Consider the following 27,435-nt stretch of genomic DNA (forward strand, 5'->3'; position numbering starts at 1 on the left):
AGGGACCCCCAGCCACCAAGCCTCCAAGCACTGCCACTCACATGCAGACTGCAGGAGGCCATGCTTAACGGCCTATGCTCACACGCACCCAGGCACGTGCCAGCCACACGCACGGCGGGCGTGCATGGAACACCCTGCAGGCGTCCACCAACTTGTGTGCGTGCACACATGCTCCACCGCACGTGTGGCCCTCAGCAATAGCTGACACCCCTGTTTTCAGCGATACCTGCACAAGCCATGGCCAGTCATCAACAGGGAGGTGCGGCCAGGCGCGGTGGCTCACGCCTGTAATCCCAACACTTTGGGAGGCCAAGATAGGTGGATCATGAGGTCAAGAGATCGAGACCATCCTGGCTAACATGGTGAAACCCCATCTCTACTAAAAATACCAAAAATTGGCCAGGCGTGGTGGCGGGTGCCTGTAGTCCCAGCTACTTGGGAGTCTGAGGCAGGAGAATGGCGCAAACCCGGGAGGCAGAGCTTGCAGTGAGCCGAGATCGCGCCACTGCACTCCAGCCTGGGCGACAGAGCGAGACTCCGTCTCAAAAAAAGCAAAACAACAGGGAGGTGCCTGTGCAGTGGGATGGGTTCTGGGCCTGAAGAAGGTGGGCCCAGGCCTAGCCCAACCGAAGCGGACTCTCTGGGCCTCACACTGAGCTCTGGGCTCCCAATGGGAGAGGCGATCGGTGGCTGTCAAAAGCCACCTGGCGCGTGGGTCTGCACTCACCCTGCCTTGCCTCGCTCAACTGGTGGCTCGGGGGTCCTCCTAGGGGTCAGGTCCGGATCCCGTGGGCCTTTGCCATGCACCTGGGGGTGGGTGAGTGTGCCAAGAGCAGTTGCATGAGTGAATTCCAGCTGGGAGTATGGATGCCTGGATGCCGCTCGGGGAGTGATCGGGTGTTTCTCGGTGCAGATCACTGTGGGTGTTGGCACGTGTGTGTGTTGTGGCTGTGTGGCATGTGTGTGGCCCTGTGTCTGATGTGGGTGAGAGGTCAGAGTGTGAAATGGGACTGGGTGCTGGTGCTTGTGCATGGCTGGGAGCGCAGTGTGCAAGTCATGTGCGTGTTCCTGTACCAGGTGTGGCCCCGTGCGTCTGTGTCCATGACTCTGGGGTGTGTCTCCCCATGGTGCTGTACTCGTGGCTGCCTGGCTGGGTGGGAAAGTACCTTTTTCTGCCCCCCCGACAAGGGTGTCCTGTGGATGTGGTCAGCCGTGTGTGTGCACATGTGCTTGATGTGCGGCATGCAGTGTCCGGTGCCTGAGCTGAGGCTCTGCCTACATTTCTGGTGCCAACACCTTGGCCTATCCGTTTGTCCCCGTCTGTCTGTGCCACTGGCCCCGTGACCCCTCCTCCTCCAGCTCCAGGTAGATGGGCAGGGTGCGGGCAGCCAGCCCAGGTGGCCCCTCTGTGTCTCTGCTCTGTAGGCTAACCTGGCCGTGTGGCTGTCCATGATCGGCCTGGCCCAGTACTACAAGGTGTTGGTGGACAATGGCTACGAGAACATCGATTTCATCACCGACATCACCTGGGAGGACCTGCAGGAGATCGGCATCACCAAGCTGGGTGAGGCCCCAGCCCCAGCCCCAGCCCTCGTCCCCAGCCCAACCCTCAGCCCAACCCTCAGCTCCAGCCCCAGCCCCAGCCCCACCCTCAGCCTCAGCCCCAGCCACCAGCCCAGCCCCTAGCCCCAGCCCACAGCCCCAGCCCCAGCCCCAAGCCCAGCCCAGCCCAGCCCCGCCCTGCCCCACCCCACCCCTAGTCTCCTAGTCTGGCCCCTGCCCCTCCGCCTCCTGGTCCACCTGACCTGCCCTCTGTGCCCCACTCAGGGCACCAGAAGAAGCTGATGCTCGCTGTGAGGAAGCTGGCAGAGCTGCAGAAGGCTGAATACGCCAAGTATGAGGGGGGCCCCCTGCGCCGGAAGGCACCCCAGTCTCTTGAAGTGATGGCCATCGAGTCGCCGCCCCCGCCTGAGCCCACACCAGCCGACTGCCAGTCCCCTAAAATGACCACCTTCCAGGACAGCGAGCTCAGTGACGAGCTGCAGGCTGCCATGACTGGCCCGGCTGAGGTGGGGACCACTGCCGAGAAGCCCTCCAGCCACCTGCCACCCACCCCGAGGGCCACCACGCGGCAGGAGTCCAGCCTGGGTGGTCGGGCACGGCACATGAGCAGCTCGCAGGAGCTGCTGGGAGATGGGCCCCCTGGGCCCAGCAGCCCCATGTCTCGAAGCCAGGAGTACCTCCTGGATGAGGGCCCGGCCCCCGGCACCCCGCCCAAGGAGGCCCGGCCCGGCCGCCACAGCCACAGCGTCAAGAGGGCCAGCGTGCCCCCTGTGCCTGGCAAGCCACGGCAGGTCCTCCCACCAGGCACCAGCCACTTCACGCCCCCCCAGACGCCCACCAAAACCCGACCAGGCTCTCCCCAGGCCCTTGGGGGACCTCATGGTCCAGCCCCAGCTACGGCCAAGGTGAAGCCCACCCCGCAGCTGCTGCCGCCAACAGAGCGCCCCATGTCACCCCGCTCCCTGCCTCAGTCACCCACACACCGCGGCTTTGCCTACGTGCTGCCCCAGCCCGTGGAGGGAGAGGTGGGGCCGGCTGCCCTGGGGCCTGCGCCCCCACCCGTGCCGACGGCTGTGCCTACACTGTGCCTGCCCCCCGAGGCCGACGCGGAGCCGGGGCGGCCCAAGAAGCGGGCCCACAGCCTGAATCGCTACGCGGCGTCCGACAGCGAGCCGGAGCGGGACGAGCTGCTGGTGCCTGCTGCTGCTGGCCCCTATGCCACGGTCCAGCGGCGCGTGGGCCGCAGCCACTCGGTGAGGGCGCCCGCAGGTACCGACAAGAATGTCAACCGCAGCCAGTCCTTCGCCGTGCGGCCCCGAAAGAAGGGGCCCCCGCCGCCCCCGCCCAAGCGCTCCAGCTCGGCCCTGGCTAGTGCCAACCTGGCGGATGAGCCGGTGCCGGACGCCGAGCCTGAGGATGGCCTGCTGGGGGTCCCGGCACAGTGCCGGCGGGCCAGTGACCTGGCCGGCAGCGTGGACACGGGCAGTGCCGGCAGTGTGAAAAGCATCGCAGCCATGCTGGAGCTGTCCTCCATTGGGGGTGGGGGCCGGGCTGCCCGCAGGCCTCCCGAGGGCCACCCCACTGCCCGCCCTGCCAGCCCAGAGCCCGGCCGGGTGGCCACCGTGCTGGCCTCAGTGAAACACAAAGAGGCCATCGGGCCTGGCGGGGAGGTGGTGAACCGGCGCCGCACGCTCAGCGGGCCAGTCACCGGACTTCTGGCGACTGCCCGCCGGGGGCCTGGGGAGTCAGCAGACCCAGGCCCCTTTGTGGAGGATGGCACTGGCCGGCAGCGGCCTCGGGGTCCCTCCAAGGGCGAGGCGGGTGTCGAAGGCCCGCCCTTGGCCAAGGTGGAGGCCAGCGCCACACTCAAGAGGCGCATCCGGGCCAAGCAGAACCAGCAAGAGAACGTCAAGTTCATCCTGACCGAGTCCGACACGGTCAAGCGCCGACCCAAGGCCAAGGAGCGGGAGGCCGGGCTTGAAGCACCACCGCCACTGTCTGTGTATCAGAATGGCACTGGCACCATGCGCCGCCGACCCGCCTCGGAGCAGGCTGGGCCTCCGGAGCTGCCTCCACCGCCCCCGCCTGCCGAACCCCCGCCCACCGACCTGGCGCACCTACCCCCATTGCCCCCGCCCGAGGGCGAAGCCCGGAAGCCGCCCAAGCCGCCTGTCTCTCCCAAGCCCGTCCTGACGCAGCCCGTGCCCAAGCTCCAGGGCTCGCCCACACCCACCTCGAAGAAGGTGCCGCTGCCAGGCCCTGGCAGCCCAGGTAGGCGCATGGGGCCAGCCAGGGCGGGGCGAGAGGGCGACAGGACCCTGCTCCACCTCCTTAGTCGGTGGTCTGAGGGGTTTTCCTTTTCTTGGGTTTGATGGAAGCCCAGGTGGGGTGGGAACGTGTCCCCAGACCCTCACCATCCAGGGCTGGGGGCAAGGTGAGCAGGGTCTTTCCCGGTCCGCTGGGGAGGCAGCGGCTCGAGGAAGCCGCGGGAGACTGGGGCAGGGGGCGCGGTGGCAGAACTCGTGCCCGCTCGGTGCCAGCATGGTCCTCCCCGCAGAGGTGAAGCGCGCCCACGGCACGCCGCCGCCCGTGTCTCCCAAGCCGCCGCCGCCGCCCACGGCGCCCAAGCCCGCCAAGGTGGCCGCGGGGCTGCCTTCGGGCAGCGCCGGCCCTTCACCCGCACCCTCGCCCGCGCGCCAGCCGCCCGCCGCCCTCGCCAAGCCGCCCGGTACGCCGCCCTCGCTGGGCGCCAGCCCCGCCAAGCCCCCGTCCCCCGGCGCGCCCGCGCTGCACGTGCCCGCCAAGCCCCCGCGCGCCGCCGCCGCCGCCGCCGCCGCCGTCGCCGCCGCCCCCGCCCCCGCCCCGCCCGAAGGCGTCTCGCCCGGGGACAGCGCCCGGCAGAAGCTGGAGGAGACGAGCGCGTGCCTGGCCGCGGCGCTGCAGGCGGTGGAAGAGAAGATCCGGCAGGAGGACGCGCAGGGCCCGCGGTAGGTGCGGGGTGGGGCCTGGCGGGCGGAGGGCGGGGTTCGGCAGAGATGGGCGGGGTTCGGCAGAGATGGGCGGGGCTCGGCAGAGACGGGCGTGCCGTGAGCCGGGCTCGGCCGAGGTCAGCGTGCAGTAGGCGGAGGCCGACGGAGATGCGGGATGTGGGCGTGTCCTGGTCGAGGTGGGCGTGGTCAGACCCGCCCCCCTCCCCCCCCCCCCCCCCCCCCGCTCACGCCCCGCGCTCCGCAGCGACTCGGTGGCGGAAAAGAGCACTGGCAGCATCCTGGACGACATCGGCAGCATGTTCGACGACCTGGCCGACCAGCTGGATGCCATGCTGGAGTGAGCGCCGCCTCGCCAGGCCCGCCCGCGCCGCCCGGGCCCTCCCCGCACACTGACCTATACCTCAGGATGGGCGCGGCGCGAGCGGCCAGGCAGGGCCCCGCACAAGCACAACTCCGGCCCCTGGGCCCGGGCCGGGGCGCCCACCGCGGACCGCCTGGCCGGGGGATCCAAGGGCTCTGGGCAGACCCCGCGCCCGCGGGTCCTCCCCACCTGCTGCTCCCCGTGCAATACCTGCTGGGCCTCCTGCCCGCGCGGGAGGGGAGGGCGCCCCGGGACCAGGGATGGGGCAGCGCACAGGCCTGGGCCCAGCACAGAACTGCCCATCGGGACGCCCGGCCAGCCGCTCGGGCGCAGCACAAGGGACAGGGGACCAGGGTCAGGGCCCCCCGCCCCACCGCACCCCCAGAATATAAGCTATCAAGAGTATTAATTTATTGGGAATGAGCTGAGGCGGATTTCCCCAGAGAAACAAAAAGGTATAACTTTAACAAATATATATTTAAAGAAAGAAATATTATTGATTCTATAGAAAACCATTTACCAACTGAAAGGACCCGAAGTCTAGTTCCGGACAAAAGCTGTTAGAGGCCCAGGCTGTCTGCCTGCGGTCCTTCCTCCCTCCGGCCAGAGTGGAGGCCCCAGGCCGCTAGCACAGGTGGAAGGCTGGGGCCCGGGGGCGGGTGCTCTGCCGGGGGCTCCTCTGCGCTTCTCTCGTAAGTTCTCTGCGCCCCAAGAACTCGAGGTTGTGCCTTGCTCTCGGCGGCCGTGTCCTCCTCCTGGCGTGGCTGCGTCCCAGGGCGCGGGTGGGTGTGGTGAATGTGGGTGTGTCAGCGTGGCAGCCACGTGGAAGCAGGGCACGTAGCAGGCCAGGCCACAGGCTTGCAGCTCTCTGAGGGCGTGCCTGGCCCCCTCTCCAGGGACTGCGCAGGCAGCCCGTCCACCCCAATGGAGTTCCCACGGACGCTTCTGCTCATGGTCCAAGGCTGTGTCGTGTGGTCATTCTCGCCCTCCCTTTTCCTCTCTCCCCCTGCCCCCTCCAAGAAGTACTGACTGGTCTCCTCTATCGTGTTTGCTGATCCACAGTGTTGGGCACAACTCTGACGTTTCTTAAAAAAAAAAAAATTTTAAAAATGCCGAAAACCAGCGATTGTGGTGTGGGGCGGGTGGAGGTGGCTGGCGGAGGTGGTGTCTGGGCGTGCAGGGCCCCTTCCTGCTGTCTCACCCCGTGTTTCCCTGCGAGTGGACGTGCCCAGCTGTCCCCCCAGGCCTCTCCTCAGTGGGGGGCCCAGGCTGGGCTCCAGCAGGCGGGCAGGGGAGGTCTGGGCAAGGCGCTGCCGTCGGCTGTCAATAAACAGCAGGAAACAGAGGTGCCTGGCTCACTTTTTGGGGGCACATGTGTTGGGTGAGATGGGACTGCAGAGGCCAGCAGCTCGGGTGTGACGAGTTGCCTCCTAGCAGGGAGGGGAGGCCCTGGAGTGGGCCAAAGTCCTGGGGTCCACCAAAGGAAACCGCCCGATGCCCCTCGACTCACAGCAGCCAGTGCCTGTGCACACCAACCTCAAGGCCACACACAGCCCCCTTGTCCCAAGGAGCTGTCCCCACTCACAGCCACAGTCTGTGGAGCGTTTATTTCAACCAGGAAGTAACCAAATCTACGTACAGTCTAAAAACAGTAGAAAAGGTGAGTAAAAAGGCCCTCGCTCCATCTAGGGTGGGGATGGAGGGTGGGCCGGGGCAAGCGTCGTACCTGGCACCCAGAGATGGGCTGGGCAGCGAGGACAGTGCCGAGTAGAGGGAGGCTCACCGAGCATGGGGCAGGGAGGGCACTACCCAGCTGCCAGAGCCTGTCCACCTGTGCCCACGGGGCAGACAGAAACCCCGAGACCACCCCATGTGGCCAGCCTGGCTCAGAAAGCTCCAGGGCTGGTTCAGGGGAAACCGCGGCCTGGCCTGGATCCTGTTAGCAAGTCCAAACCTGCAGAGAAAGGGCTGCTTCACCAGGGTGTCCTGCGGCCGGCTGCCCTGCCCCAGCCACACCTGCCACACATACCTGCCCTCCACCACTTTGTGCTGGGGCTGCCAGCTCATCCCCACCCCTGCTCCATCCTGCGCAGCCCCTTTGAATGGCCCGAGCCACGGGCACTGACCTTCACAGTGCTATCCACAGCCCCTGAGAAGAGTCGGCCCCGGGACACAGCCAGCGCGGTGACACTGCCCTGGTGACGCAGCAGGGTCTGCGTGCAGATCATGTTGTCCATACTCCAGACCTGGGGGCACATGGGACGTGAGGACCCGCCGGAGCTCAGCTGCCAGCCCTCTGAGCCTCCTGCCACCGCCAGGCCAGCACGCACCCTGAGGGACCGGTCGTAGGATGCACTGAAGACTTTGGTCTGGTCTGGCGTCGAGATGACTGCCAGGGCATACACGGTGCCCACGTGGCCCGTGAGGGTCCGCACCTGCTCCTTGGACTCAATGTCCCACACCTGGGAGGGGTGGGCACAGGCAGGTCAAAGACACTGATCAAGGCGGGGGAGACGGGGCCACAGTCTGGCCCTGCACCCAGATGCCCAGGCCTTACGTGGATGAGGTTCTCATAGGTGCCACAGACAATGTGGTGATTTGTCACAGCAATGGAGTAGACGCTGCCACCAGACGTCTGCAGGACGTGGATGCATTCGAGGTTTCGGATGTCCCAGATCTATGAGTAATCGTGGGCCAGTTGGTCCCAGGCCAGGTGCTTCACGCCCAGGGCCCCTGCATCCCCAGGGCTTCAGCACCGCTGGGCAGCCCACCCACCCAGCCAGGGCATGTGCGAAGCTAGGAACAGGACAGATGGAGCCCCAGGTGCTGGCCTGGGAAGTGCTGGTAGGGGGCAAGGCCCTGTGGCCACCAGGTGTGCCCAGGCACACCTTGATTGTCTGGTAGGAGCCGCTGTACAGGTAGCTCTGGGCAGCCACCAGGGCCCGCACCCAGTGGTTGAGGCCCGTGAGCTCCTTCTTCAACTTCAGCTCAGTGCCCACGATGTCCCAGACCTGCAGGGATTGCTGCAATTGTGGGCTGGGCAGGCAAGGGATGCCTCAGTGACTCACACACGCAGGCACACCCTCCACCCGTACCTTGATGGCCTTCAGGGAGCCGCTGAAGAGCATGTTGTGTGAGGAGACCAGCGTGCACACCGGGTTGTCATGGGCCCGGATGGTGTTCACCTTCTGCAGGTTCTGGATGTCCCACACCTGATTGGGGAAGGACCGGAAGCCTCAGGGCACCAAGCCCTGCCACCTGGAGTCTGGAGTCTGGAGCCCGGACGGGGAGAAACACATCCCTGGGGCACCTACATACTGGGGCGGGCCTGGGCCGCCTCCTGCCCACCCGCCTGTAGGCCCAACTCACAATGATGGTGCAGTCTGCAGAGCCGCTGTAGAGTTTGCACCTGGGGAAGCAGAGACAACGTGTCAAGGTGAGAGAAGCTGTGTCCCTACTGACACCGCCCTGGCAGGGACCAAGGTCCATGGCAGCCATCAGGAACCAGCAGCATGGCCCAGGGCCAAGGCCACTGCTGTGTCCCTAAGCGTCAGCCTATTTTCCAATCTCCATATGGGAACCTTGGAAGGGGTGGGCCAGCCCCTGATGCCTGCCTGGAAAGCATTTGACAGCGAGCCAGGAGGTAATTACCCACCCGTCAGCCCTGAGTCAATCCAGGGCCAGCTACTGGCAGTCAAGCTGCCGCCTCCCGAAAGCGAGCGTCTCTCATGCACACGCTCACTTGCTCACTCCCACAAAGCCTCACGACAGGAGGCAGGAGGCAGGCAGGCCACCTGGAGGCAAGAAGGTGGCCAAGGTAGTTGCTCCGTAGTCTCTATGCCCTGGCTCTGGCTGCAGGCCGGGGAGAGCTGAGCTCCTGCCTTCACCCCCCTAAGGTCCCCCCTATCTTCTGGTTGGGCGAGGTGCACCAGGGCCAGGACAAGGTTCTGCTGGGAGGCTGGCTGTGCCAGGTATTGGGAACACACAACTTTGGAGATGGTGCAGGCCACACAAGGGCCCACACACTGCTACCCAGGGAACCAGTGCTGCTCCAGGTGGAGGGTGCCCTACAGGTGGGGCACACACATAGCTACACAGGCTCGAGCTCATGACCCGTGGCCCACGGGGTGGCAGTGCCACGTCTCCTGTCCTGGGAATCACTGATCACACATGTGCCTGGACTCACCCCTGGATGCAGAGAGCCAGCACGATGCCATCATGGCCCTCCAGTGTCTTCTGGCACTTGTAGGTGGTACATGTGTCCCATACCTGCAGAGACCAGGGCCACAGTGGGTCCCAGCAAGGTCAGCCCAGTGTCAAGGGGCGGCATGACAGGAATGAGTAAGGGAGCCCCGCCCATGGGAGAAAGCCCTCACCCATGGGAGAAAGCCTCGCCCAGAAGGTCCCACCCATAGGCAGGCTGGCAGTGCCAGGCATGCAGCAGTGCCCAGCCCAGCCAGGCTGCAGAGACTGAGGTAGGACCCTGCCCACCTTGATGGTCTTGTCAGAGGAGCCGCTGAAGAGCAGGTCACCCATGGAGTAGACGCAGAGACACCACACAGGGCCCTGGTGGCCCACAAAGGTCCCTTTGCACTTGAAGATCTGCTGAGGGTCGTAGGCTGCAGAGATGGGGGCAGTGGGTGAAGGCCCAGGAGGGGCCCGGGGGGAGGGCAGGTGGGAGCCGCGGCGGGTCCATACTCACAGCCTAGGATGCCCATGTTCAGCCGAGCATTGATATGGGACAGCTCGTCCTGCAGGGCCAAGAGCAGGGCAGAGGGCAGGTGGGCAGGGCTGCTGTGGGGCCAGTGCAGCTTCTCTGCCCCTGCTGCCCTGGGCCAGGGGTGGGCAGGGGCGACAGCAGCCCCTGTCACACACAGACCCCTGATCTTGACTAGTGGGGCCAAGGCCAGGGGAGGCCTCCCTGCGGGGGCCGCCAGCCTCCCCGGGTCTCACAACCCAGCCCCTGCAGCCCCGCCCACTCACGTTTAACATGGATGCGTCCCGCCGGAACTCCATGAGGTCCTCACTGAGCTTGCTCTGGTTTTCGTCCAGGACATCTGAGTAGCAGGAGGAGAGGGAGTGTCACTGGTGCCCGGAGCAGTGGCCAGGCCCCCGCCTGCCCCGGTGCCCACCCTCACCAAACTTGAGCTCCAGGCTCTTCTCTAGCTGGTCGATCTTCTCCGAGAGCTTTCCCAGCATGGAACGCAGGAAGGCGATCTCCTGGTCCTTCTGGGCCAGCGCCACGTGCATCTCGTGGAAGCGGTCGTCTGTCTGCTGCAGAAACTCCTTCAGGCCCTCGAAGCGGCAAGTCTCCAGGTGGGTCTCGTAAGTGTCCTGGTTCCCGATGAACGTGCACCTGCGGGGACAGGACAGCTGCCTGCCTGGTGGGTCCCTGGCAGTGCCTCCCCATCCCCAAGAATCCCCCTCAAATGCTCCAGCCCTGTGGCCGCTGCACCCCAGGTCCAGCTGCCCCCACCCACACCTGCCGTCCTGCCCCTCCTCCCCACTCAGCTACCCCGGGGCTGCTTCACAAGTGAGGTCCCATCACGTCACCCCCGCGGAGCTCTTCAAGGGGTCCTCCCTTCCTGAGGATAAAACCCACGCTCCTTGGCAGCCTCCCTGCCCTGAAGAACTGGGCTCCTGCCTCTCTTCCCACCCCCGCCTCCCTCTCCAAAGCTCTCAACCCCAGCATTTGCTCAAATCCGCCCATGCCAGGCTGGCTGCGGGAGCGTCCATGCCTGCCTTCCTGGACGCCCTCGGCTCCCCCTCTGTGTTTCCAGGGCCTTGGGCCTCAGAGAGGATTATAGACTGCGGTGTGGCCCCAGCTCCGGCCTACCTCCCTGGGGCCAGCAAGCGGCCAGCTCTCAGCAGAGCCTGTGGAGGGCCTGCGCCCACCCCCGCCCGCCCCCGCCCGCCCCCCACTCACCCGTACTTGGAGTGGGGGCATTTGATGTGCTCACACTCCTTGAGGTGGGCCTCCAGGTTCATCCTGAGCAGCGGGGGGCAGCTGGGGTTGTTGGGACACCGCACAGGCCTGTAGTCACAGCTGCCCTCGTGGTCCCTGTGCCAGGGCGGGATGCGGGGAGGCCTCAGCCAGAGCCCTGAGAGGCAGCCCCCAGGGAGGCAGAGGTGCCCAGGGAGGGGCACTTACTTCCGGGCGCTGAGCTTGATGGTGAAGGGGCACCCTCGGGGGTCCACCTCAAAGATGGGGGGCTTCCCGCCGCCCGCTACCCGGCAGCCGTGCCGGCAGTGGATGAAGAGCTCCCCGATCTGCTCGGCCACCGCGATGTTGTTCACCACCACGGTCAGTTTGACGTTGTCCACAGGACACTTCTCTGGGAGAGGAGGGCGTGCTGACCCTCACGGCCTGCCTGGCACACGCTCTCTCACCCGGGTGGGCATGAGCCTCTAACGGGGGCCAGATCTGTCCATATGCCCCTCTGAGGTGCGCAACGTGGGAACGGGGGCACAGGTGGGCCACCAAGGAGCAGCAGGTGATGAGGGAGTGTCACCTGTGACACTCAGCTGTGCCCGGAAAAGTGTGGGGTGGGGCCAAGAGAGCAGAGGGCAGAGTGTGGAGAGGCAGGCAGGAGCGGGCGCCACGCGGGAGGACAACAGCCTCACCAGTGAGAAAGGCCTCCCGAGAGGGTGCCAGCCCTGGCCTGGGGAGCCTTGGCCCACACCCACTGTGGGGTCTCTGAGTCTGGACACACTGGAATTTGGGGTGTCCCCACTCTGCTCATGGAGGTCCTGAGCCTCAGCCTGAGCATCCCCAGGTCTGCTGCAGCCCCATCCCAACCCCAGCAGAGGCCAAACAGGCCCGGATGCCGTGCAGGGGACAAGGGAGAAGCCGCCCGCCTCTGCTCGGCAGCCAGGGGCACCGTCAGTGCCAGGTCTGCGCCGGGGCACGAGCCTACCTGACTTCAAGGCACATCTTCTACAGAACGTGTGCTGTGGAGGCAAAAGGTGGACTTGAGGGTAGCCGCAGGGTCCTTTTCTTCCCAAGTCCATGGCCATGGCAGCCACAGGCCTCACTGTACCCCAGGCCCAGTGTAGCCAGAACAGGCCTTGACCAAGGCCAGGGTGCCACAGCCCTGGCCCCCGAGAGCCCTGGGGTCCTGTGGGGGCCTCCGGCAGCAGAGGGACTGGGAAGGGCGGCGGGCTCACCCCACACGTGGTGATCACAGGGTCTTTGAAGACACTGCAGCAGAGCTGACAGCACAGCTTCACCGAGGGCTGCTCCGCAAACACCAGTGGCTCCTGGAACCCAGCGGGAAAGGCAGGCGATGGCGGGAGGCCACCCTCAGCTCCGCCACCACCCAGGCACCCAGGTGCTCTCGCTCCAGGCTTGGCTGTCCTCTGAGGACGGGGGCATGTCCTGAGAAAGGCCTGCTTAGAGCTGGGGGGCTTGATCGGGGCCCAGGAGGGAGAACGAGGTCTGTGGCCCCAGAGGCAGGGCCCCACCCCAGAGGATGAGTCCAGCTGCCCAGTCTTGGCTGCCCTCGCCCACCTCCTTCCTGGGGTGAGACTAGAAAGGGCCCCGCTGGAGCCCTGTGCTTCCCGCTGCCAGTTCCCAGGCAGCCCTGAGAAGGCGGAGTGGAGGAACATGCCCAGGGGACCCGGCCTGGTCCCTCGAGTCCCCACCACGGACCAGCACGCCCTGCAGTTCCTGTCAGGCCCCAGCCGCCCTCTCCCTGTGAGCTGGGCTGGCATGGCGGAGGGGAAGGTGCCTCCGTGCCACTGCTGCGGTGACAGCCCTGGAAGCCGCTCTGCGCCGAGTCCCCCACACCTACCGGCTCCTCCTCCTCCTCGGGCAGTGAGAATGTGGAGCGCAGAGACATGCTGGACTCTGAGTGCAGGGAGCGGACGGAGATGGCGGAGTCGGAGCGGCGGGGAGTGCTGATGGGGGGCTGCGTGGAGGGAGAGGCGCCTGTCAGGGTTCTCTGCACGGGGTCAGAGCCTCGGGGAGGACGGGACCCAGCCCAGCGGAAGCGGGAGGGCAGCAGCACCCCTGGGGCCACCCCGGTCCCCGCGGGCGCTCTCCTCGTCTACAGGGGCTGTGGGTGGGTGTGGGGAGCTGATGCAACCCAGGTCCCTGCCTGCCCGCCTGGGCGGCCTGGGCTGGGGTGCTGGGCTGCCCGCTCACGCCTGCCACCTCTCTTTGTGTAAATGGAGAGACTTCCTGCTATTCAATTCCACATACCCGGGCTGCTTCCTGCTTCCCGTGAGGGAATGTGGGCCGTGAGGGGGCACCTCCACCAGCCAATCCTGGGCAGCCGAGGCCGTGACCGCAGGATGGAAGGGCCAGGAATGCTGGCAGGGAGCGACGGCTGGGCTCCAGGTGCCCCCTGGGCCCGGCTGCTTGTTTGGCCTTGCTGGTGGGGGACACCAGGCCCAGCTGGGAGGCTCAGAGGGAAGGCAGGGCCAGGCCCCCAGAGAACCTCGGCTGAGCTTCCCGAGGGCAGGAGTGAGGGCCACAGGTGCCTGCCTCTGGCTGAGCCACCGACAAGGGAGCCTGGGGGAGGGGCAGACACTGTCCCTTCCTCCCCTCTGGCCTGGAAACCTCCAGAAGTTTCCAAGAGCCACACTGCCCAAGGCTTCTCTCCCGGCGCTCTGACTGCAGAGGGCCCAGCCTCAGCACATGGCCACCTGGGGCCCTGCTGCTGCTCTGCCAAGCCTCTGGCCCCCTTCCCTTCCCGGCAGCCTGGGTATGAAACCCACAGAGCGCAGAGGCGAACCAGTCCCAAGGCCGGCGGGGGGCATTGTGTGCCATGTGCCCACCTCCCTTCAGGTCCCAAGGGCCCGTCTGCATGGAAACAGCACATGGGGAGCAGAAGGGAGTCACAGAAGGTGAGTCACAAGGCCCCATGGCAGCAGGGGGAGCCCCAGGGGCGGAAGCAGAGCAGGAGCTGGCACGGGAACCACGCTCCCCGGCCTGCCCACTGCTACCCCAGAGTCTCCCACCCTCTTGGGCGTGGGGGCTGACAGCAGGCAGGCCTGGGGGACGGGGGGAGGGCGGGGGGGGACTCCCTATGTGGGCCTATCAGCAAACAGAGAAGGTACCCGCCTCTCTTGAAAGCCACCGTGACCCATGGGGATAGCAGAGGATTATGGGAACCACAGGCATGGCGGACTTGTGGCCTTCGGGTTGTGGAGACTGAGGCAGGCAGAGGCCCAGGGGACGCGGCCCAGACATACCCAACTCGCCCTCGGCCTAGCACAGCGCCCGGCACACAGGTGTGTTTGTTCAATTAATTAAAAACTTCTTTTCTGGCCGAGCAAGGTGGCTCACACTTGTAATCCCAGCACTTTGGGAGGCCAAGTTGGGGGCGGATCACCTGAGGTCGGGAGTTCGAGACCAGCCTGACCAACATGGAGACACCCTGTCTCTACTAATTCAAAATTAGCTGGGAGTGGTGGTGCAGGCCTGTAATCCCAGCTACTCGGGAGGCTGAGGCAGGACAGTCACTTAAACCCGGGAGGCAGAGGTTGTGGTGAGCCGAGATCATGCCATTGCACTCCAGCCTGGGCAGCAAGAGCAAAAGTCTGTCTCAAAAAAAAGAAAAAGGAAAAAAGAAAAGGCCTCGGTCCCAAGAGGGCCAGCAGGGCCGCCACACCTGGTGTCCAAGCACTGGAGAGAGGCAGCTGTCAGGGAGGCCCCACACGCCCCCACCCCCCACTGGGCCAGTCCTTCATGCCCAGGGCAGAGTTGGCCTCTGTCCCCTGGGTAGGCCCAGAGCCCAGCAATGAGCACCATTGACCAGGATGGCAGGGAATGGCCACTGAGACCCTGGCCACAGAGCTCAGGTACCAGCACTGCCCTGAACCTTTCTGCACCTCACACAGCCAGCAACAGGGAATTCTCTGGCTCCCCCAGCACTTGGTGCAGGTTCCGCAGCCCCCACCCCATTGCCTCTGGTGTCCCCACAGCTTAGGTCCACACACCTTTCCCCTCCCTCCTCTCATCAGGACCCCTCCTCAAACCCTGCCTGGACCCAGCAACCCCGCTCATTCCCTAACCAGCAGCAAAGCAAGCTTTCAAAGCATGTATTTGATTGTGTTATCCTCCTGACTGAACTTTCTGTGGCTTCCATCTCCCTTAAGATGGAGCCAAATATGCCTCATCCTGGCCTGCAGGTACCAGACCCTCTGACCCAGCTGCCCTCACTGGCTGCCCCCTGCCACCCACAGTCCAGCCACAGGAGCCTCCTTTCTCACAGACTTGCCATGTCTGCTGAGGCCTCAGGGTATCCACAGGTGCTTTTCCTCTCCTGTGCCTCACCAGCTCACTATCAGCGACTCTTGGGACCTGGTCCCCGAGGAGGGAGGGTGGGGGGAGGCTGAGGCTCACATGGGCTCCTGGGGGTAGGGACCTACCATGCTGTCCTCCTCGTCCCGCGGGGAGTAGGCAAGGGTGCTGGAGGAGGAGGGTGTCCTGCAGTGCTGCTTGTAGGTGCTGGTCCCGTCAGCTGCAAGGCAAGAGGGCTGGTGTCTGAGTGGGGGCTCCCTCAGCAGATGTGGGGGAGGTGGGGCCTGTGCTGGACACCTGGCCCTGTGGGTCCCCTGTAGCTCACAGCCCTCCCCAGGGCCAGGCAGGCAGGAAAGCATGCAGGGATGGCACAGGGGAAGCTTGGGTTCCCTCTCAAGGTCAAACCAGTGCCAGGAGTGTGGACGCTGGGCTCGGTCTACGTCTGGACAGTCCCAGCGCTGAGCCTGGCAGCCCCTGCCCCAGCCCTTCCCAGCCGAGGCAGGGTTTTCTTTCAGGACCTCTACAAGCTCCCCAGCACCCCAGCTTAAGCCAGCTGAGGCCCATGGCCAACACGGAGCCATCACTCTGAAGGCCGCCTGGCAGCAGCTGGGGGTGCCATTTTATTTGCCTCTTGAGGCGCCTCGGCCAGGTGAGTTCCCCGACAGCCTCCACTCACAGAGGGGGAAGCTGAGGTCGAGGTGTGGGGCTGGGATGCAGAAGGGCCAGGACCGCATCCTGGTGTCCCTGGCACAGCCAGGACCAGGAAGTGGCCCCAGCCTTGGTGGCCTCCTCTGGGGCAGGAGCTGAAGTGCCCTCCCTCCTCCTGCCCATATGTCACCCCAGCTTGGCCAGAGCCAGAGGGCAGGGCTACCCTGGGAGGGGCCGGTCAGTCCACATGGGAGCCAGAGAGAGACACCTCTCGGACTCAGGACCGGCCAGGCTCGGATGTCACAACAAGTCCTGGGCTCGAGATCGAGGCCTCGAGAGGCTGCCGTGTGACTGGGCCTTGGTTTCCCCATCTGTCGTGAGGGGCCAGGTGAGGCACCTGTGGGCACCCTGCTGCCTGGCTCTGCCCATCCCTGCCGCCGAGGGGCTAGGCACAGCAGCCGTGCCCTGCCCCATCCTGGGCACCTTCCGCCGTGTGACATGGGCCATGGGGCTTCTAAGGGTAGATGAAAAGGCACCACTTTTGGGGGGGTAGGATTAGAAAAAAAAAAAGAGGGCCCCTGGAGAGCCCCTGGGGGGATCACCAGCAGCAAAGAGGCGCTACTGTGAGCAAGTGTCCTTGGCGGCCCTGTGACACCCAAGGCCAGGTTTATCAGAGCAATTAAAAAGCTAATTAACAGCCAGTGTGCTTCTACAAAGGGCAGAGTGCCAGAAAGGAGAGAGAACAAAGTTGCCCCAGAGCCCCCCCGCCCGGAACGAGGGTCCCAGGCTCTGCACCTCGGGAAGGAGGCACTGCCACTTCCACATGGTCTCCCTGAGCACGGCGCTTGCGTTCAAAGCGCAGCACTCTAGTTCTTAGGGGATAGGACGGAGAAGCAGCAGGGAAGCTTCAGGTTTCCGTCGTGTATCCCGCCCAGTGGTCATGTGCAGGTGAAGATTTATTGGGCTTGGCTTGCTGGCTCATGCCTATAATTCCAGCACTGTGGGAGGCCGAGGCAGGAGGATCACTTGAGCACACGAATTTGAGACCATCCTGGGCAATATGGTGAGACCTCATCTCTACCAAACATAAAAAAATTAGCCAGGTGTGGTGGTGCCTGTGGTCCCAGCTGCCTGGGAGGCTGAGGTGGCAGGATTGATCCCAGGAGGCACAGGTTGCAGTGAGCCAAGATCGCGCCACTGCACTGCAACCTGGGTGACAGAGTGACACTCATCTCAGAAAAACAAACCAGACTTATGGATCTCTTCCACTGTCTCTCTCTTTTCCTATTAATATTTTACAACTGCAGCACTGTTACTGAAGCCCTAGGGCCAAACTCAAGAGAAGGCCTCCAGGCACACAGGACCTTTCGGAGGCTGGCCAGGAGCCTGAGACTGGGGACAAGCTGGGGATCACTGTGACAAGGGACAGGGCTATGTGGCGATGCTGGAGATGTCAGGGCAGCCTCCCTAGAGGGGATGAAGAGAGCAGGGAGCGAGGGCACAGCACAGTCACCGAGGCGCAAGGAGCAGGACACCCGACTCCTGTCCAGTGGGGAGGCCCAGGGCTGAGAGGCTGCGAGGACACAGGCTGGGGTGTGAGGCTGCCCGCGCCCAGCACTGGCACCCAACACCAGCTCACTGGGAAGCGCCCTTCAGTCCTTAGCAGGGTGGGCGTGGGGCGACCCAGATATTCCCAGCCTGGGCTGGCTTTCGCTTAAGGGCTCACCTTTTGTGATGGTGGTGACGGCCGAAAAGGCGGGTCCAAAGGTCGTTTCCATTCTGGTCTAGAGGGAGGATGGAGGAGACCTGGCCTCATTCCCGGATAGAAGGAGGACATGCACGTGTGGAGCCCACTCACACGCTTAACCATGCAACCAGGCCACGCCACACAGCACTCACACGCCTAACACGCAACCAGGCCACGCCACGCAGCACCCACACGCTTAACCACGCAACCAGGTCATGCCACGCAGCACCCACACGCTTAACCACGCAACCAGGTCATGCCACGCAGCACCCACACGCTTAACCACGCAACCAGGTCATGCCACGCAGCACCCACACGCTTAACCACGCAACCAGGCCACGCCATGCAGCACTCACGCTTAACCACGCAACCAGGCCATGCCACGCAGCACTCACACGCCTAACACGCAATCAGGCCACGCCACGCAGCACTCACACGCTTAACCACGCAACCAGGCCACGCCACGCAGCACTCACATGCCTAACACGCAACCAGGCCACGCCACGCAGCACTCACATGCCTAACATGCAATCAGGCCACGCCACACAGCACTCACATGCTTAACCACGCAACCAGGCCATGCCACACAGCACTCACACGCCTAACACGCAACCAGGCCAAGCCACGCAGCACTCACGCTTATCCACGCAACCAGGCCACGCCACGCAGCACTCACACACTTAACCATGCAACCAGGTCATGCCATGCAGCACCCACATGCTTAACCACGCAACCAGGCCAGGCCACGCGGCACTCACACGCTTAACCATGCAACCAGGCCAGGCCACGCAGCACTCACACGCTTAACACGCAACCAGGCCACACCACACAGCACTCACAGGCCTAACACGCAACCAGGCCATGCCACGCAGCACTCACACGCTTAACCACGCGACCAGGCCATGCCACACAACACTCACACGCTTAACCATGCAACCAAGCCATGCCACACAGCACTCACATGCCTAACACGTGACCAGGCCAGGCCACGCAGCACTCACACGCTTAACCACGCGACCAGGCCATGCCACGCAGCACTCACACGCCCCAACCACACACACACACACACACACACAGACACACACACACACACGCACCAGCTCCCCCGAGACCCAAGCGCGGGACGGGACTGCCCTGGGAGCTCTGCAGGCAGCACCAGATCCCTGGGGCATGCCGGGGGTCCTGGGGATGTTGGGCTTGCAGAGGGGCAGACCCTTTCCCTTGGGGCACACCCTTACCCCTGTGGTGACGTCTGGGGTGGGAAGATTGCTGGGCCCCCCGGAGAAGCGGTTGTAGCGGGCACTCTTGCCTGAGTTCATGCTCTAGAGAGGCATCTAGGGTCCTTGGGCAGCATCTCCTGTGGGTGGTGCACAAATGAGGGGCTTGAGAGATGGAGCCCAGGCCCCTGTGAGCCACATGGGCTGCTGCAAGTGTGCAGACCTGCTCTGGGTCACCGTGGGGCTGCCGCAGCCGCCTTCCACCACCAGCGCTGGCTCAGGCAGGCCTCTAGGAGGAAAAGGTCCTGCACGCCGATCCCAGGCATGCAGAGGCCCGGGCAGGCAGGCGGCTCTGCGTCACCGTCCCTCCAGGCTTAGCCCTTCTGAGCTCCTGAAGAGCCCATCCAGCTCTTCCCCGAGGTGGAGGGACCCCTGCCTGGCTCGCTCTACTCCCCTGGGTCCTGAGTCACAGCCCGTCACCTCCAGGCTGAATGTCCCTGGGGCCAAGGCTGGGCCTTGGCAGGTAGGCCCAGGGTGTGGCCCACGTGGCGGGACCCAGTCACACAGGGACCAGCCAAGGCAAGGTGAATGTGTTTCCTGCCACAGCAGGTGCGGTCAGGACCCAGCCAGCACCAGGCTGCAGAGGGGAAGACACCAGCCACACCCCAGAGAAAGAACCTGCGGGGTGAGTCACCGAAGCCCAACTCCGCACAAACCGCACTGGATGGAAAAAAGCGCAGGAGAGAGACGAGCCCACCCCTGGAACCCGCGCAGGTCACCCACACTCCCAGCCACACCACAGGGGCTCAGGGGCTGGTGGGTGGGAGCGGGGAGAAGGCATTCGGGAATCACCCTCCCCAGAAGAGAGGGGCTGGTGGGCCTGGGGGAGACGTGGCCCCTCCGTGGGTGCTGGGAGTGCTGGCCAGGCCCAGGGACACCTGCAGGGGAAGGTAGACATTAGAGGGAAAAAGAGACCCAGCCAACAGGTCACACCCAGGACAGAGCCCAGGGAAGGGGCTGTCCGTGCCGGATGACGCCCACTGTCCCCGCCGTGAGGCACCAGGCTCTGTCAGCAGGCGCCCCTCCTCCCGAGCAGGTCCCACTTTCAGGACCCGGGCAGCCTGGAAGCCAGGAGCCTGGCAAAGTGCAGCTGGGACAGCCCTGTCTCCTGCTGGCTGTGGATAGAGCCGCCGAGCCCCGGCTTGAAGCTGAGCTCCCTGTGGGGAAGAAGGCCACACGCCCAGGACTCCCGCCCCGGGCCCACCGGCACTGTCCACCTCAAGGCCTATGCGCAGCACCCCATGAGGACACACCACGGGCTCAGCTCCCAAGGCAGGAGCCTTCAGAACAAGCTTTGCTCTGGGGGCAGTGCAGCAGCAGGGAGCCCACTCCTGCGGCCCTGCTCTCGCCCTGGGGAAGCCGGGCTGCAGACCAAGGCCCCAGGGGCCTGAGAGGAGCAGGACAGTCCCAGTCCCAGGCCAAAGTGGCGGAGCTGGTCTCTGCCCCCACCCAGTGGGAGCACAGCTCAGGGGGAATCACTGAGCCCAGCTGGCTCCAGTACCTCCTCCATCAGTCCCTCCTGAGTGGGCCCCTCTGGCAATGCCCGCCCTGCATGCGCCTTCAAGACGCCACCACCGTGGCCACAGTCTGGCCTGGGGCCCCCCAGCCCGGCCTACAGGTATGCAGGGAGGGGCTGGCTCTCAAGCCCTTGGTTCCCTGCACCTGAGCTCCCGGGCTGTCTACCACTCCTGCTGTCTCCTCTCCCCTTCTCTAGGCTGCCCAGGCCCACCTGTCCCTTCCAATGCCACCTGGAAGGCCACCCACCCTGGAGCCACTCAGCCTTCAGGACTCGGGCTCAACCCAACATCTCATCCCCTGCAGTTGGCAGTGCCACGAGCTACCTGGCCCCACCTGATCTGTGTGTCCCACGGTCTCGGGAGATGTGGCCTGGCCAAAGCCTCCCTCGGCCTCCCCCAGGCCCCACTGCGACTTGAGGGGCTTGGCCCTGTGTGTCCTACACTAGGCTCTCGGGGGACTTCTCTTGTGGAAGAGGCAGGGGCTCCTGAGTGTAGGCAGTGCCACACACCTGCAGCCAGGCTCAGAGGAGTCAGCCCTGGGACAGAGGTGTGGTCGTGGTGTGTCTAGAAGGCTGCTCTGCCCTGGCACACGCCTATCCTGTCTCTAGCAGCTCCCGGCAGGAAGGTCGGGGAGAGCTGGCCAGGGCTTGCCTTTTGCCATCGTGCTTGGGGTGAGGTAAGGCTGGGGTAAGGCCCTGATAGCCTGAACCTCAGGGCTCCACGACTCGGCACGGGAGGTTCAGCCCTTTTGGGAGCCCCAGGTTGGCTCCTGCCCTATGGGAGCAGGGAGGGGATCACCGGGCAGCCGCTAGGAGACGCTGACCTGCATTTTACAAACCCAGCAGCTCCCTGCACTGCAAGCTTCCGGGGCCCCAGGGCCAGCTGCGAGCCCTGCCAGTGATGCCTGCCCGGGGGCCCAGGTGGCCGGGACCCCAGCAGACACTCCCCCAGGATGGGTCGGGCTGGCCTCAGTGCCTGTTGCTCACAGTCTGGGAGAGCAACTGTCTGGCTTCCCCCTCACTCTGAAGTGAGGTGAACAGAAAGGCACACAGGGCAACGTGCAAATCAGCCAGAAAGTCTCAGCTGGCCGACAGCAGCCAGGCCACGGGGACACCACCACAGGATCTGTGGGGTGTGCACAAGACCCCACTGAGCGCCAGCTGAGCGGGGTGGAGGGAGGGAGGGAGGGGGGGAGGGAAGGAGGGGGTGCGGGGAGGGGGGAGGGAAGAAGGGGGCAGAGGGAGGAGGGTGGAGGGAGGGGCAGAGGGATGCGGATACTCTGCACAGGAGGCTGCTTCCCAGTTCACTCGGGTTCAGTGTTAAGCCCCAGCCAGGGACAGGGAGGTGCAGTGTTAAGCCCCAGCCAGGGACACGGAGGTGGGCGGGACCCCGGGGCTGGAGGCCAGGGAACGTTTGTGTCCCGCCCTGAGGCAGGATCCATCCCCCGCACCTCGGAATTGAGCAAGATGCCCGAGGCCTCCCCTCAGCCCAGTCCCCAGGGGCTGGGTTTTGCAGTAACAGTTTCCCCAGTAGGGAGAGGACCCCTTGGGCCACAACTGGGAAGCACAATAGCTTGGCATCCCCCATGGCTGAGAGGCTGTCCTGGGGGCGTGCCCTGGTCCCCTAGAGGGAGAGTGCCTCTTTCCCCACCCCACAGTCATCGAGGCTGGGGGGCGGCCGGGCAGGAAGTTGTCAACCAGAGTGAGAATTCCCCTCCAATTCTTTGGCCTCTCTGCCCTCCAGTTCCCAGTGCTGGGGAAGTGGGGGTGTGTTCCATAGAATCAGAGACTCTTCCCAAACTGGGAAAAGCCATGGGGGCAGCTACGGGCTGAGAAAGGGCTTTCCCCATCAGCCCCCCTGCCCCTCCCTTCCATGTCCCCACCACGCCCGCCTGTCCACACCACCCGCTCGTCCACACCGCCCGCCCGTCCACACCTCCTGCCCGTCCACACCGCCTGCCCGAGCACCGCCTGCCCATCCACATTGCCCATGCTGGATGCTCCAGGGGGATTCGATCTTTGAAAGAGAAAAGTGCTTGAGGAAGCGCAGCATCCACCCTGGGGAAGGCCAGTGCTGACCTTCAGGGACGAGGTGCGTGGGTCAGCGCTGTGCAGAGGGGAAGGGCAGGATTGGCCCCCACCGTCCCCTCCACCCGGGGCCAACGCAGGGCAGCCCCTCCCTGACCTCACCTGAATCTGGGATTCAGGCCCAGGGTCTTTGTCCACCCCACATTCACATAGGAGGGATTCCGGGGCCCTGGGGGCACCCACTGCGCAATAAGGAAGCGCAAGTCTTCCTCAGCTCCTCTCTGCCTCCACCCCAGCCCCTCTTCGGCAAATCCCTCAGGAGCCCCTCCCTAGCTCCCACAAGCTGGGCTTAGAGGGCTCTGCTGGGGCATCGCCCTGGGGGCATGTGGGATGCGGACATCCACCACTTTCCCAGGAGACACACCTGGAGGGGGTCTGGGTCGGGGTCCCTGCCCACTTGGCAGCAGCCCAGGGGGGCCCTGCTGAGTGTGGGAGATGGGGGCTTCCAGATGCAGCTCCCTGCTGGGGCCAGGCCCGGCCTTAAAGCAGCTACTCCAGCAACCCGGAGCAGGTGGGGTGTGGGGGTCCCCTGAACATGTGTGGGGTGCGAGCCCTGGGTGGGTGTGCCTGTGAGGGCTGCAACTGCCCTGAGAGGAGCCTGGGACGGCTCCAGAAGCCTCCGCCCCGCCTGCCACAGGGCTGTGTGTGGCCGACTGGCTGGACTGCGGCCAGAGCTCTGAGCATGGCCCCTGGCATCATAGAGCCTGCCCAGGGCACCCACAGACTGCCCGCCCCAGCCCAGCCCCTGCCTCAGCCCCCTGGCCCAAGCCCAGGCCGCTAAATTTCTACAGAAACAGGCCTGGTTGCCATAGCAAAGCCACACGCACTTCCGCCGCTGTTCCCTGATGTCCCTTAGAACGTTTTTTCCATCCCAAATAGGCAGGGTGTGACGTCGAAGGCTCCTGGGGTGTCCCTGGCCTCTGTCTGCCTTGGTCCTCAGGATCCCCTCAGAACCCCAGCAGGCCCTGGTCTGAGGCCGGCTTGGCCCCCCTTCCCCCTTGCCTGTCCCTGCCCCCCACACCCACAGCCCCAGCTCTGCAGAGGCCTCTGAACTCCTCCCCCAGCTCTGCTCCTACTGCATCCACTCAGCCTCCAGGCCAGTCTTCACCTGGCCAAGCCTCTCCAGTGTCCATAGCGCCCTCTGCTCCAGGGAGGGGGTCCCCCCAGCTTGGCCAAGGCTTTACCCCAACTTCACAGTAAGGATGCCTTTTGCTGCCCCTCCGACCCCTTGGGGGCTGGCAACATCTCTCAGTCCTTTTTTACCCCGTATCTCATGTCTGTCTATTGTGTGGGGACCTGGCCCAGTCGAGGGGAAGTCCAGAGGGCTTCCTGGAAGATGAGGCTGCTGGGATCCAGAGTGGGGAGGGTATCCTGGGGCACAGGAAGAGACCCCAGCTTCACAGCCCTGGGCTGGGGAGTGCGTTCCTGGCTCTCACCCAAGTCAGGTGGGCCTCAGACTCTCAGAAACAGGTCGTGAGCTTTGCCCAAGAGCCAAGCATGGCAGTGTCCGCCCCCACAAGCCCCTGCTTCCCAGTCCCATGCTGTGTTCTCACTTGCTTCCTGTGTGGCTCCGTCTCCCGGGCTCCCTCCTTCCTTCTGCCCTGCAGCAGCAGGGAGCTGACACAAACACTGGCCATATCTGGGCCCGAAGAGGCAACAGGAATGTGAGGGCGGAGACCACCGACCCACTCGGTCACCCAGCGCCCTCATGCCAGCATGCCACCGCACTGCCACCTCCTTTCCCCTACCGTCCCACGGCCCTCAGTTGTGGCCCTCTGCGTCGCTGCCCCCTACTTCCCACCTGGGTGCTTCGGGGGTTGGGTCACCTCCACCCCGAGTTTCCAGGCAGCCAGCCTCCTCCCCCTGGGTGAGGGTGTCTGGGTCTACACGTGACCAGCCCCAGCCTCCAGTGCCCAGTTTCCCCTTTCACCTGCCCCACCTGGCTGCACCCTCCTCCTCCAGGGAGCAAGGCTGGGGACAGGAGGGGATCTGTCAAAGACTAAGGGGTTGGTGGGTCCCTCTCCACAGGTTCCTCCCGCATGAGCCATGCATAGGGCCTGGTGAAGTCCTCGGTGCCCACCCACCGAGAAGGCCAGACCGAGACGCAGCCAACAGCTCTCAGCCCTCCCCACATGCCCTCCCTGACCCCGCAGGGTGTCCATCCAGGAGATGCTGTGACACCGTGGTCAAGGCCACGGGCACTGGGCTCAGACAGAGCTGGGTTCAAATTCCACTTCTGCCACTTCACAGCTGTGTACCTGCCCTCCCGGCCTTGGGCTTCCCAAAAAACGGAATAGAGCCAGACCCTTGTCTGGAAGGAGCGGAGAGATGTACCCGTCAAGAGTAAAGGCACCCCAGGCAGCAGCTCCTCTGCTGAGTGGACCATGGGGGCTGAGGAAGGCGGAGAGGCCGGCCCAGGGACACAGCCAGCAGGCTGTGCCGCGGTGACCAGAGTCCCATTCCTTCTGCTTTGTCCACGGCTGCCACACATCCAGGAGCCCCGGCAGCACCTGAGCCAGTCCCATGCCAAGCTGGGGAGCGGATGCATCCCAGAGCCAGGCTGCCCATGCCTCCTGGCCAGGAAGCTCTTCAACTGCATCTTCCTCCTTTCCCCAAACTGCTAATTCCTTGTCCAACCAGCTGGCCGAGAGTCACACTAACCACGGGGCGCCAGGCCCCATGCAGGAGGGTGGGGACATGTGATGGCTGAACACGAATCTGACCCACAAGGAGCTAGAAGCCTGGTGGGGGACACAGGCAGACAGAGGGGCAGGAGCCCCACCAATCGCCACTCAGTCTGCCAAAGGCACTTTTCAGTGGGTGCCAAAGACCCTGAACTTTTCCATTCACTTCCAGAAATATTGTGACACTCGGCCCCAGTGGGCCACGGTGGAAGTCACTTCACCAGAGACCCTCAGGTTGGGGCGTCAGGTTGGGGAGCCGACTCCCAGCCCCTCCCCTCCTTCGGCCAGGCTGCCCATACCACTGCTACCCCTCAGGACACAGGGCCCAAGGCTTCCACAGAGAACTATGAATGCCCAGAAGAGTGAAGTCAGGATATTCGCAACAGAGAGGCACAAGGAAGGGGTCTAGGAAGAGAGAGGCCCAAAGAGAAGCAATAAGGAAGAGGGAGGCTCGTCACTTGGCGGGGGCTAGGGGGCCTGTGCGTGCCCAGGAAGGGGTCTGAGGGGTAGTGAGAAAGGTGGGCAGACAGGCTGGGCGGCATGAAATTCCTGAGCAAGCGAGCAGCCCCTCACCCCCAAGAGCAGGGTGGGCTCTGGCAGGCCCCTGCCCCTGGACTCCAGACTCAACCCCAGCTGACCACTCTGGCCTGGCTCAAGACAACCATATCTTGACAGCAGGACCCCAGTGGGGACTAGGAGACGATGGCCTAGCCTCCCCCTCTCCTGCTTCCCCAGTGAACTCCAAAGTCTGTGGTCCACACACCGTTAGAAAGCTCTTTACTGGACCTAGATCGGACCGCCTCTCTAGCGCTTCCTCAACCCCAAGTCATTTGCCAACACAATAACCCCCGCCCCACCCCCGCCATGCAGCCTGTGAACCTGGTCTGGCCTCATCAACTTCACCTCTCCACTTGCCAGTGCTTGCTGGGGTGCGTCAGGCCCCTTCTCACCCCAGGCCTATGTACATCTGGCTCCCTCTGCTTGGAATGCTCCTCCTGCATGTCCTGGGACTGGCTGCTTCTCCATCAGGCCTTTGGCTAACGGTAGCGCCGCCCCTACCCCCGGCAGTACTCACTTTTTCAGCACCCTCTTTCTTTCTTTCTTTCACAGCACATACCGCCGCTCCCTATGATTTTATCTATTGTCAATCCCACCACCCTGTCTGTCTAGATCGGGGATAGGGTGGGTTGTTCCGCAGGAGATATTTGCCAATGCATGGAGACATTTGTTATCGCAATTGAGGAAGGGGTGGTGTTTACTGGTATCTAGCGGCCAGGAGCCAGGCAGGCTGCTCCACATCCTACAATGTACAGGAGAGCCCCTCGCAGCAAAGAGCGACCCGGGCCGCGTGGTCGATGGTGCGGTGGTTGGGGAACCCTGCAGCAGACGCCGAGCACAGGAGAACTGGGACCGTGTTCTCCGCAGTCTCCCGGCTCCCAGAACAGTGCCTGGCACCCGGGAGTCTCGGGGAATGCAGGAAGAAGGAATGAGTAAAGAACGCGCGAGAACACGACGGAGCGAGGGACGCACTACTGGCAGGCGGACGGACAGCGACGCGGACCCCGACCCCGACCGTCTCAGCCCCGCGGACCCCGACCCCGACCGTCTCAGCCCCGCCCCCTCCGCCGCGGCCCGACCCCTCGCCTCGATCGCGACGCGCCCGATCCCGACCCACCGCGCGGTCCCGAGGCTCGAGCCCCGGGCCGGGCGCGCCGCGGGGACACTCACCCGCCCGCGGCCGCCCGGGAGCGGCAGCGCCACCAGACCTCTTCATGATGCCCCCTCGGCCGCCGGCCGGGAAAAGGACTAGGCGCGCGAGCCGGAAGCGCTAGGCCGCTGCGCCCGCCGGGACGTGTAGTTCCCCGCCTCTCGGGGCCCGGGCGGCTGCCTCACGCGCGGCATTTCCGAAACTACGACTTCCGGCGGCCTCGTCGTCGCGGGGCGGGATTGGCAGCTTCAGAATCACTCTATGTTGCAGGTCGAAGTCTGATTGGTTTTGTTCGTCCGTCACTCACCGTTAGGCTTCACGGAGTCTGCATAAGGGAGGAGCTTCGGGTCTGGGTCCGAGAGACCGCCATCAAAAGAAATGCCACGGTACGATTGGTGGAAACAACGCGGCAGGGAGCGGAGCGTACCAGCGGCAAGGGAAGGCGGGCACTTCTGCCAGGATAGCCCAATGACAGAGGTGGGACAGTTTCTATAAAAGCTTGAGCCTCGCCCTCCCCTGTCTCTTTGGGGTCGAGTCCGAAGCGGAAGAGGCTTGTCAGTGCAATTGCCATGTGCTACGATCCTGGGACGAACTGGGCCACGAG

General features: G+C 64.5%; 2 protein-coding genes across 7 annotated transcripts in view; one reads left to right on the top strand and one right to left on the bottom strand.

Moving 5' to 3' along the window:
- The window catches only part of CASKIN1 (CASK interacting protein 1), a 19,696-nt gene extending 13,437 nt beyond the window's left edge, over positions 1–6,259 (top strand). For all 3 annotated transcript variants that reach the window (XM_055240999.2, XM_055240998.2, XM_055241000.2), the window contains 4 exons: positions 1,426–1,564; positions 1,828–3,834; positions 4,121–4,550; positions 4,798–6,259. In XM_055240999.2, the coding sequence (XP_055096974.1) occupies positions 1,426–1,564; positions 1,828–3,834; positions 4,121–4,550; positions 4,798–4,894 (2,673 nt within the window). In that variant the 3' untranslated portion in view covers positions 4,895–6,259. The remainder of the gene's footprint in view (positions 1–1,425; positions 1,565–1,827; positions 3,835–4,120; positions 4,551–4,797) is intronic.
- Positions 5,373–26,994, bottom strand: TRAF7 (TNF receptor associated factor 7). Of its 4 annotated transcripts, none has more exons than XM_055241001.2 (21): positions 26,852–26,994; positions 18,797–18,915; positions 17,538–17,595; positions 15,292–15,383; positions 12,708–12,824; positions 12,082–12,174; positions 11,832–11,865; positions 11,066–11,249; positions 10,841–10,975; positions 10,053–10,270; positions 9,898–9,971; positions 9,617–9,665; positions 9,406–9,533; positions 9,101–9,183; positions 8,284–8,323; positions 8,010–8,126; positions 7,803–7,925; positions 7,472–7,591; positions 7,245–7,376; positions 7,041–7,160; positions 5,373–6,868 (listed from the first exon to the last, which is right to left on the bottom strand). In XM_055241001.2, the coding sequence occupies exons 2-21, from the start codon at positions 18,875–18,877 to the stop codon at positions 6,854–6,856; spliced, it is 2,013 nt and encodes a 670-aa protein (XP_055096976.1). In that variant the 5' UTR covers positions 18,878–18,915; positions 26,852–26,994; the 3' UTR covers positions 5,373–6,853. The 4 variants fall into 4 exon arrangements, with proteins under 4 accessions (XP_055096976.1, XP_055096977.1, XP_063473031.1 ...); XM_055241002.2 differs by having other exon boundaries at positions 6,503–6,868; positions 10,847–10,975; XM_063616961.1 differs by having other exon boundaries at positions 6,503–6,868; positions 10,847–10,975; positions 12,082–12,273.
- Positions 26,995–27,435: the final 441 nt, after the last annotated feature.

The sequence above is a fragment of the Symphalangus syndactylus genome, chromosome 14, assembly GCF_028878055.3.
Source record: "Symphalangus syndactylus isolate Jambi chromosome 14, NHGRI_mSymSyn1-v2.1_pri, whole genome shotgun sequence".
Lineage (NCBI taxonomy): Eukaryota > Metazoa > Chordata > Mammalia > Primates > Hylobatidae > Symphalangus > Symphalangus syndactylus.

What these genes read in the sequence shown, in the direction of transcription:
- TRAF7 (XM_063616960.1), bottom strand. Translation starts at nt 18,877, where the DNA reads ATGAACTCAGGCAAGAGTGCCCGCTACAACCGCTTCTCCGGGGGGCCC. An exon ending in TGCCCCCACTCCAAGTACGG is followed by an intron (nt 10,271 to 10,840) that starts GTGAGTGGGGGG and finishes CTGTCCCCGCAG; the next exon opens with GTGCACGTTCATCGGGAACC. An exon ending in GCTCCTACCAGACAATCAAG is followed by an intron (nt 7,592 to 7,802) that starts GTGTGCCTGGGC and finishes GATTACTCATAG; the next exon opens with ATCTGGGACATCCGAAACCT.